Source organism: Spermophilus citellus, assembly GCF_964194105.1.
Source record: "Spermophilus citellus genome assembly, chromosome: X".
Classification (NCBI taxonomy): Eukaryota; Metazoa; Chordata; class Mammalia; order Rodentia; family Sciuridae; genus Spermophilus; species Spermophilus citellus.
This window is the reverse complement of record NC_138190.1, coordinates 120,607,052-120,617,429: the sequence shown is the minus strand read 5'-3', so window position 1 is coordinate 120,617,429 and position 10,378 is coordinate 120,607,052. Positions and strand designations below refer to the sequence as shown.

The 10,378-nt window shown below is 42.3% G+C and overlaps 2 protein-coding genes across 2 annotated transcripts; both read right to left on the bottom strand.

Moving 5' to 3' along the window:
• Positions 1 to 815: 815 nt before the first annotated feature.
• Positions 816 to 4,096, bottom strand: LOC308639533 (sorting nexin-19-like; the record flags this gene model as incomplete). The annotated part of the gene is given in 3 exon segments (XM_081277746.1): positions 816 to 826; positions 2,644 to 3,268; positions 3,272 to 4,096. Coding segments are annotated over 3 exon segments (1,461 nt in total).
• Positions 4,097 to 8,528: 4,432 nt separating this feature from the next.
• LOC308639937 (ribosomal protein eL22-like) lies at positions 8,529 to 8,831 on the bottom strand (the record flags this gene model as incomplete). Its single annotated transcript, XM_081278328.1, has 1 exon — positions 8,529 to 8,831. One exon carries the CDS (start codon positions 8,829 to 8,831, stop codon positions 8,529 to 8,531), a length of 303 nt encoding a protein of 100 aa, XP_081134454.1.
• Positions 8,832 to 10,378: the final 1,547 nt, after the last annotated feature.

The following is a 10,378-nucleotide window of genomic DNA, read 5'->3' as shown; positions in this document are numbered from 1 at the left end:
AAAAAACATGATTTTAAAATTTAAAAATTTAATATTGTAATAATCTGAAAAAGAGGATGAGCACTAACTAAAAACCAAATTAGTAATCTTGAAGATAAAGTAGAAGAAATATCTTCAATAGATTTCGCAAAATATAAATAAGTAGAAATTCTGAGGGTTAAAAGACTTAAAGAACAGGTCCATAACGTTTTTCATAAAAATAATAGGATTCCAGAAAGGCAAAGTGAACTTAAGAAAAGGAAGAAAATAAATAATAGAAGAAAAATTTCCCTGAGTTTAAGAAAAATTTTGATTTATAAATTGAAAGTGTTTACTGAGTCTCACGAATGATAATGATAGTGAAAAAAAAAAACCCATACCCAAACCTTTCCTTGTGAAAGCCTTGAATTCCAAGGATAAAGAGAAGATCTCACAAATTTTAAACAGAACACATTCTGGTTTCTAGCAGGCTTTGGCCAGTAGGAGGCACTGGTGGAAGGCTGAAGGCAGGGGGCAGGGAGAAACCAAAATATTTCTCCACCTTCCTCTCTGTCTTAACATCTCTGATAGTGGTTGCAGCTTCCACTGGGTAACCCTGATCCTTGGGCTCCAGTAACACCATTTACTTTGTTTGACCTTCCAGTCTAGGGATAGTAGTAACTTCCGACGATAGCTAGTCTCTAGGATGTCCCTCATTGTCCCGTTTGGTTTATCAGTTCTTCCATTATTTGTGTAATATATTCCCTGGAATATCACATTTGGTCTATTTTAAATACACAGAGATGTTTTGTATTTTGTTGGATTCTAATATACATAAAAAAGGAAACAAATTAGGATTAGACTTCATCTACAACATGGGAGAAAAGAACTGTTAACTAAAAATCCTATAACCATCTGTGGTAGGTGGCTTGTGAAATGGTTCCCAATGATCCCTACCTCCTGATGTTCACTTCTTTGTGTAAATCCTTCCTCTTGTGTGTGTAGGATCAAGTGACTTGCTTGTAAAAAAATGTACTATGGCCAAATTAATGGGAAGCACCTTCACAATTAGGTTACAAAAGACTAGTTTCTGTGTCTTGTTTGTATGCTCTCTCTGGCTCTTCCTGTATCATTACTCTGATACAGCAGGCTGCCTGGCAAGGAACCAAGGCCCTTAGTCCAAAAGCCAGCAAGGAACTGAATTCTGCCAACAACAATGTAAGTGAGGTTGGGAGTGCATTCTGTCTTAGTTGAACCTTGAGATGAGACCAGAGCCCCAATACACCTTGATTGCAGTGTAAAACCCTGAGTAGACACTTTGGGTGCAATCTTATGAGACATTCTGAAGAAAAGACCCAGTTAGGCCATGCTCAGTTACCTAAAACACTGAAATGGTGAGATCATGAATGTGTGTTAGTTACTTACATTGCTAATTAGGAAAAAGTGGAACTCAACATCAAAAGCATTAAATAAAGATCAAAGGAAGGGGCGTAACTGCTTCAATACTCAATGAAGAGATGAATCATAAATTTTTATGTATTAAATTATTAGAGAACATTTACATTTATTTTTTTTTAAAGAGAGAGTGAGGGGGGAGAGAGAGAGAGAGAGAGAGAGAGAGAGAGAGAGAGAGAGAGAGAGAGAATTTTAATATTTATTTTTTAGTTATTGGCAGACACAACATCCTTGTTTGTATGTAGTGCTGAGGATCGAACCCGGGCCGCGCTGCATGCCAGACGGGCGCGTTACCGCTTGAGCCACATCCCCAGCCCAAGAACATTTACATTTAATGCAAAAACTCTTACACAAGATTTGATATAAACAACCATCATAATGAAAGATTATAATATTCCTCATTTAGAATTCGAGGTATCAATTAGACAAAAAAATTTACAGAAGAGATGATTTGACTAATATAACCAACAAGTTCAATGTACTACCATATATATGTCTATAAATATTTAAAATATAAATTATTTTCAAATTCCTATCAATTGTGTTCTTTTTCTTAGAGGTTCATAAATTTAAAGAATCAGAGAATTTTAGAGTTTGTGCTTTCTCATTATAAGCCAGTAAAATTAAAAATAATGAAAGATTGTCAAAATATTTTTACTGCTTGGAAATTTAAGAGGAACATTCTCTTAAATACTCATAGATAAAAGAAAAAATGAAAACAGAAACTACAACATTTTTGGAAGTAACAAAGTGACTGCATTATCCCAAAACATGATTACCTGAGTCTCTCTCTCTCTCTCTCTCTCTCTCTCTCTCTCTCTCTCTCTCTCTCTCTCTCTCTCTCTCTCGTTCTCTCGCTGTATTTTGAGATAGGGTCTTGCTAAGTCACTGGCCTTGAACTTGAAATCCTCCTGCCTCAGCATCCTGACTTATATTATAGCTGTGCATCACTGTGCCTTGTTGAGAACCACAGCCAAAGGGGCCCCAGCAAACTTCCAGCTGCCAGCAACCAGCTGCCAGCTGATGATTGGCTCACAGCGGCCCCAGCAACATCTAGCTGATTGGCTCCTCTGCGGTGATGTTCATTGGGCTGTTTCCCTGCCCTTCAGACTGCCGGCTGATGATTGGCTCACAGCACCCCCAGCAACATCTAGCTGATTGGCTCCTCTGCGGTGATGTTCATTGGGCTGTTTCCCTGCCCTTCAGACTGCCAGCTGATGATTGGCTCACAGCGGCCCCAGCAACATCTAGCTGATTGGCTCCTCCACGGAGCTGTAAGAGAGGTGTCATCTCCTTGCTCTACCTCCTTGTCTGCTGTGTCAATTTGGATCTCTGGGCAGGAGTTCAGCATGGAGACCAGCAGGCCTGTTTCTGTCCCTGACCCCTCCTCAGTCTCTGCTCCTTCATTGCCCTCGGATCCCTCACCTTCCTTTTGTTCCAGAGCCTGGGAATCCTCTAAGGCACATAGGGCATTCTGAATCCGGTCAGAGAGGAAGTTGCCTGGGGTCATGAGCATGATAGTTTCTTTGCTCAGTTCAGACAGTGGAGACTCCAGTTCTGAGTCTTCACATAAGAACAGGGGGCCTCGAATATCTGGCTGTAGGAAATGAGATGAGTTGTTTCCTACTTTTCTTTCTTCAACTATCCCAGCCATATCTGCCTCTACAGCTTCATGGCCTTCTTCAACCTCTGGGGAAGGGCCTGGCTCACTACAGTTTAGGAGCACAGAGGCTTCTATTGGAGAAGGGGCTCTTCGTTCTGGCAGACTTTCCACCTCAACAATCAGTGGTAGAGATGTGGGCACTGAGTGCTGTTCCAAGGAACTGGGTGGGAAGAGTGATTTATCTATTTTTGCTTAATCATTTCTGGCCTTGGAAAAGATACCCACAAGTAAAAGGTGAATCCAGTCAGGATCTGACAGCTTGCTGATCAGTGGTAAGATTACATTGCAAGTAATGAGTTCAACCACCACATGGCGTCCAGTTCTAGTCTCCAAGTGGGGCTTGGGCACCAGCCCTTGAAGTAACAAATTCACAATGCCACGGGTATAGGTGACCTCTGTACTAGGATTGTGCATAGCAGGATGTGGGGCTGTAACCTGGCAATAAGCCTCCCAGAGCTGGGAAGGCTGGACTGGACCACTCTGCTTCTCTGTAAAGGTCTCCTTTGCCTGAATGTAGCTCTGCAGGTGACAACCACAGAGAGTCATAACTCTCTGGGCAAGAGCACGACTGTTCACCATACCCATCCTCCTCCGAAGTTCCTGCACCAACCCTTTCATGGCCGCCTCCATCTCTTCCTCAAAGGCTGGCTCCTGGCTCACTGAACCATACCAGGATAACACAAAATCTCGAATAATCATCTGGATGGTGCTGTTGATCTCCTGCTCCAACTGCCTTTCTGCCTCAGGGCATGGAGGGCAGGTGGCCACTGGGATGAACCGTTCCAGGGGTAGTCGACCTGAAAGCCCCAAAATGGAGCTGGAGCCTAGCCATCCTCCCAGCACCACTAGCAACGCTGAGAGAAGGCACAGAAGCCACACGTTAACCAGAAGGTGGATAACTAGAAGCCAGCCAAGTAAGATCCCCACAATCATCAGCTTCCAGCTACCCCACAGATTATTTAAATTATGTAAAGACTGGGCAGAGGTCTCCTGGATAGGGGACACTCTGTCGGCCTCCATGGCTGAACGGCTCAGGTAGCTTCCCCCAGATGACAGCCCTCTATTTTACTTAAGTGTCAGAAAAGAAGGCAGGTACTGTGTTCCAGATACAAGAAAACTGGGGTTCTCTACAAAGAACCAACAGGGACTTCGGGCCCTTGAAGTCCTACAGGCGCTGCAAAGCGACACCTGCAGCTCTGCTTCTCCCCCTCACTACTGTCAACAGAGCACTTCAACTAGCCGCTTCCAGCGGAGATGCAGTTTCCGAGGAAAGCTCTGCGGCCTTCATAGTGCCCCAGGCGGAGCGCCTCTCTGCAGCCTCAGAGGGCAGTGCAGGGCCGGCTGGGTCCCACACACACTTACAAACGCCGGTGCTGCGGCCGGCCGGGGGCGGGTCACACGTCGCCAGGGGCCCCCGTCCAGTCTGAGACCCCGCCTGGAGTGGACTCATTGGGGTTCCCGCCGACAGCCTCAGCCCGCAGCCACCGCATGATTTAGTGCAGGGATAGTAAATGCAAAACGTGGACTATCCTCAGGATGAATTGGAATTGAAAAAAAACAATCTTTAATATCTATAACTAAAACATACCAAGTTTTTGGCAAAGCAGACAATTGAGGAATCCCCGATTGAGCAGGTCCCATAATGACCATTTCATTATTAATGGCTCTTAAGTCTTGCAATAATCTCCATTTACCAGATTTCTTTTTGATGACAAAAATGGGAGTATTATGGGGAGATACAGAAGGTTGTATATGTCCTTCCGCTAATTGTTGTTTGACCAGATCATGGGCTACTTGTATCTTTTCTTTAGTCAAGGGCCACTGAGGAACCCATACTGGTCTTTCTGATTTCCATGTAATTTTTATTGTCTCAGTGGCCCTTTGTGAAAATCCAACCCATGTCTGTCTGTTCCTTGATCTATTTGTATTGGTGCTGCTATACCTTGTTCTTGTTTTTCTAATCTTTTTCCTTTCCTAAAACCTTGTCTAGCCATAATAGTGGGTGCATTTTGATTGATGTTATTTGTTAATGTCAAACCTAATTGATCTAAGACATCTCGTCCCCATAAATTTACGGGAAGATGATCCAATACATATGGCTGTATAGTTCCTTCACATCCTTCAGGATCCTTCCAATCTAATACCATCGCACTTCTATCGGGATTAGTCGCCACTCCTAGGCCTTGAAGAGTTTGAGTGGCTTGTTGTAATGGCCAATGTTTTGGCCATTCTTGACGAGAGATGATGCTAAGGTCTGCGCCTGTATCCAGTAGCCCATTAAATTCATGTCCTTGAATATTTAGTTTTAGCATGGGGCGAGAATCTAAATTTAAAGAAAGCATAGCCCAATCTATACCTGTGGAGCCTAATCCCTTGGAACCTCTTTCTACAGCATGACTGGAAAATTTATCATGTAGGCTTGGTATTATTAGTAACTGTGCTATTCTATCTCCTGGTGAAATTACTGATATATCCTTTGGAGAACTGGCTATAATTTTTATTTCACCTTCATAATTGGGATCAATTACCCCAGGACTTATCAAAAGTCCTTTTAGAGTAGAAGAGCTGCGTCCCAATAATAAGCCTACTGTTCCTTTGGGAAGAGGTCCTTTTACCCCTGTGGGAATGATTTGAACTCCCATCTCTGGAGTTAGTACTGATCTGGCGGAGGCGCAGATGTCCAACCCTGTGCTCCCTCTGGTTTGTCTGATGAGGGATCTGATGGACAATGTGTCCTGGTCACTACCCTGATGGGGTTGCTGGGTTCCTCCAGTGCTCCGTATATTTGTGGTTTGGGGCCCCGGAGCATTGGGGCCCCCTGTCCATTTTTTGGCAACGGAGCCCGATGCCTTTGTCCACGATATTGTGGATAAACACCTTGTCCTTGTTCGTTTTTTAATGGAGTACCCTCTATGGTGGTTTGAGAACGGTATTCATTAGCCCAATGTAATGGAGTACCCTCTATGGTGGTTTGAGAACGGCATTCATTAGCCCAATGTCTCCCTCTACGGCATCGTGGGCAAATACCCGGTATTCTACTCCTTTGATACCTAGTTTTGTTAAACCCTCCTCCTATGGGGCAATTCCTTTTAAAATGTCCTATTTGTTGACAATTGTAACATGTTCTTGGCCTGGTATATAAAGCCTGTTTTACTGCAGCTGCCACAATTTGCCCTTGTTCATTAATGTCTCTGGCATCTAAAGCCTGTTTTACTGCAGCTGCCATGACTTGCTCTTGTTCATTAATGTCTCTACATAATTTAATATATGTGTTTAAATCTTCCTGTTTCCATGGTCTAATGATATCTCTGCACCAACGATTCGCTTGGTCATAAGCCAGTTGTTTTATTAATGGCATTGCTTGTTCTGTATTCCCAAAAATTCTGGTAGCTGTTTGAATAAGCCTATCTACAAATTCAGCGTAAGGTTCATTAGCTCCTTGTATTATCTTAGATAATTGACCTTATAAACCTCCATGTCCTTGTAAAGTCTTCCATGCCTTAACTGCATCTACAGCAATTTGTGAGTATACGCCAGGATCATATGCAATTTGTTGCTGCGGATCCTCATAAGGTCCCTTTCCTAACAACATATCTAGATTTCTCTGAGGATAACCAGCTGCTGCATTTTGCCTAGCCGTCTCCTTGCAAAATTCCTCATTGGCAACCTTCCATAACAGGTATTGTCCTCCATTTAGCACAGCTTTACACATATTAGCCTAATCTGCTGGCATCATGTTCAAGTTGTTAATGGATTCGACCAAGCTTACAGTGAAGGGTGCTTGAGGACCATAGGTTGTTACAGCCTCTTTTAGCTCCTTCACTGTTTTGAAATTTAAACCCTGGTAAATTCGCTGCCCTCCTACCTCAAATACAGGGCATACTTGAGATCCTGTCTCAGGATCCCAACTATCAACTGCGGGGGTTGGGAGTCTCCTAGCATATGGAGGTGGTGCTGTTGATTGGACACTTATGTCCTCTGGTGATAGAATGCTGTTAGTAGCAGTCTCCTGTAGAGGTGGTGCTGATGGTTGGACACTTACACTCTCTGATAGAAAGGTGTTATTAGCAGTCTCCTGTTGTAACTTTTCCCCTGATGGCTTTTTCTGCTCTAAACTTCCTTCCTCTGTCTCACTAGCTCGAAAGACCTTCTCTTTTACTTGAATCTTTATGTCTTCTCCTTCCTCTACCTTTGTCTGAATTGAAGGCTTTGGACTAAGCAAACCAGATACCAACGCCCACAATGTCAATGTGCCAACTGGCAGAGTCCCTGGGTTGTTCTTTTCTATTCTTTTTAAATCTTCACCATGATGGTTCCATTGTGATATATCTAACAACTCCTCCTTAAAAAGCCATGGGCTACATTGTTGTATTGTATCAACGTATGCCCTGACTGTTCTTGATTTTACTGAGATGCCTCCTTCCTCTAACAATTTACTTAACAGTCTTTTGGTTTGTTTTTTACTAATTTCTGATCCCATATTTCTACTATAATACAACCCAACAAGATGATGCCAAACAAAACCAAGACAGAATGCAATAAAAATGGAACCACATAAAATCATTATATCAGCCTTTCTATCTTACTGACATGTGCATCCGTCCTTTCTCCCTATCTGTTCCTCAGACGCAAATAGTTTTTCCTCAGATGTGAGCGGTTTTTCTTCCGTCTCACTCATCTCCAGGGACAGGCAAGTTAAAACAAAAATGAAGCAAAACAAAAGAGGAAACTTAGAATGGCTACCCATCCTCTCGCCCTGCCCTCAGGGGTGAGCAGTTTACTTACCCTCAGTCGCTCCCCGTGCGAGCCACCAAATACCGCAGTCTGGCTGGGCACAATTCAGGAGCCACTTGTCAAAAGAAACTAACTTTATTTTTAGAACTGCAAACGCCAAACAAAACCGCTCCTCAGGAAAAACCCCTCAGAGCCCAACTGCCACCACCGGCTTCCCACAAGCCTCTCACCCCCACACAAACCTCACCACCTCCCACAATCCTCCTGTTCTTGAGGCCGATTGGCTGGGTTGCGTGGGCGGAGCCAAAGAAGTCCCCCAATGAGCAGCTCCATGGAGGAGCCAATCAGCTAGATGTTGCTGGGGCCGCTGTGAGCCAATCATCAGCTGGCAGTCTGAAGGGCAGGGAAACAGCCCAATGAACATCACCGCAGAGGAGCCAATCAGCTAGATGTTGCTGGGGCCGCTGTGAGCCAATCATCAGCTGGCAGCTGGTTGCTGGCAGCTGGAAGTTTGCTGGGGCCCCTTTGGCTGTGCCTGGCACTTAAGGTTTTTTGAGAACAATTGTTTTTATTCACTGATAGTCTCATCTTTAGATGTTTCTTTTTCATGTATACTTCATTTGTTTTATTAAAAAGTAAAGCCCTAAAAAGGGAGCCCAGTTAGTCCTCAGACTCTGATCCATTTTCATCTTGACTAATCTGGAAATAATGAAGTTTGTTAAATTTTCTTGTCAGATGCAATCACACGAAGCCAACCACAAAGATTATTCTTCTTAAGGAATTTCTTGGTAAGATATTTCAAATACCTCTTAGAGAACTGTTTCTCAGAAACAACTGTGATTTTGTAATTGAAGTGTTCAATGTGAACAACACTCCCAAGATTTCCAGTTTTCCCATTGACTTTGACCTTCTCCCACAGAAACTGTTCAAAATTTCCAAAATCAAAAATCCCATCTTCTATGGGATGAGTAAGGTCCAAATTAAACTTCCAGGTGGTTCTCTCATCTTTCTGTGGTGCCATCTTGACAGCTGGCCACATGATCAGAGCTAAAGTTTTCTTTAGAAGAAAATACATAGCTTTAAATCAGAAATCACAAATGTGTTCAGGACCTATGTAGGTGATGCAGATATAGGCAGTGGCTAGATGTAAAAATTGGAAGATTCAGGGTCTGTGGGGAATTGGAAAGTAGTGACTGTCCTAAAAGCATTTAAGTCTAGCAGTTTGCAGTGACTTATTGTAGCATATGGTTTTGTTATATAAAAAGAAAACAATGAAAATATGTAAACTAAGTATTTTTTTAAAAAATCATCCAAAAGAAAATATAAACAGGGAGGCTGGCATTGTGGCTCAGCAGTAGAGCGCTCGCCTAGCACATGCAGGGCCCTGAGTTCGATCCTCAGCACCACATAAAAATAAATAAATAAAATAAAGATACTGTGTCCAACTACAACTAAAAAATAAATATTAAAAAAGAAAATATAAGACTGGGGAGGTGGCTCAAGTGGTAACGTGCTCGCCTGGCATGCGCGGGGCGCTGGGTTCGATCCTCAGCACCACATAAAAATAAAGATGTTATATCCACCCAAAATTAAAAAATAAATATTAAAAAAAGAAAATATAAACAGGGAATTAATGAAAGATATAATACAAAATTTCTGAATTAGAAACTTGTCACAGATTGGGGTCTCTGGGAAACAGTGAATGGTTAAGATAAAAAAGATTTATAGAAGAGTAATATTTGTAAGGCTGGGGTTGTGGCTCAGTCGTAGAGCACTTGCCTAGCATATGCGAGGCCCTGGGTTCAATCCTCAGCAACACATAAAAATAAATAAGTAAAATAAAGGTATTGTGTCCAATTACAACTAAAAAATAAATATTTTTTTAAAAGAGTAATATTTGTGAAAAACAAGAGAGGGGAGAGTTACAAGATTGCATGCAGACCTGATAGTCTCTGGCAGCCTATCTGGAGCAAAGATTATCCATCAAAAGAGTTCTGCATTAAGCAGAAAAAGGCTACATACCAGTGCTTCCCCTTGCTCCTTCATTAGCCTTGGGCATCAAAAAACAAAGCAACTTGTTGCACTAACGGCTAACCACACTTCTTGCAACTGAACAGTGAGACTTGAGTGGCACCTCTCTGTGTCTGCCTCAAAATTAAAAAAAAAAAAAAAAGAGGGCTGGGATGTGGCTCAAGTGGTAGCGCGCTCGCCTGGCATGCGTGCAGCCCAGGTTCGATCCTCAGCACCACAAACAAACAAAGATGTTGTGTCTGCCGAAAAGTAAAAAAAAAAAAAAAAAAAAAAAAAAAAAAAAAAAAATTAAAATTCTCTCTCTCTCTTAAAAAAAAATAAAATAAATTGTTAAAGCCAAACCTCCAAATCTACCTTTAAAATATAAATAAATTCAAGCCAGGTGTGGTGACTCATGTCTGTAATCCCAGGTATTTAGGAGGGAGGTGGGAGGGTTTTGAGTTTGAAGCCAGCTTGGGAAACTTAGTGAGATGCTGTTTAAAACAAAACAAAAAAAAAGTAAACTCAATCTATTAAAACTTCTACATTTTTTGTCAG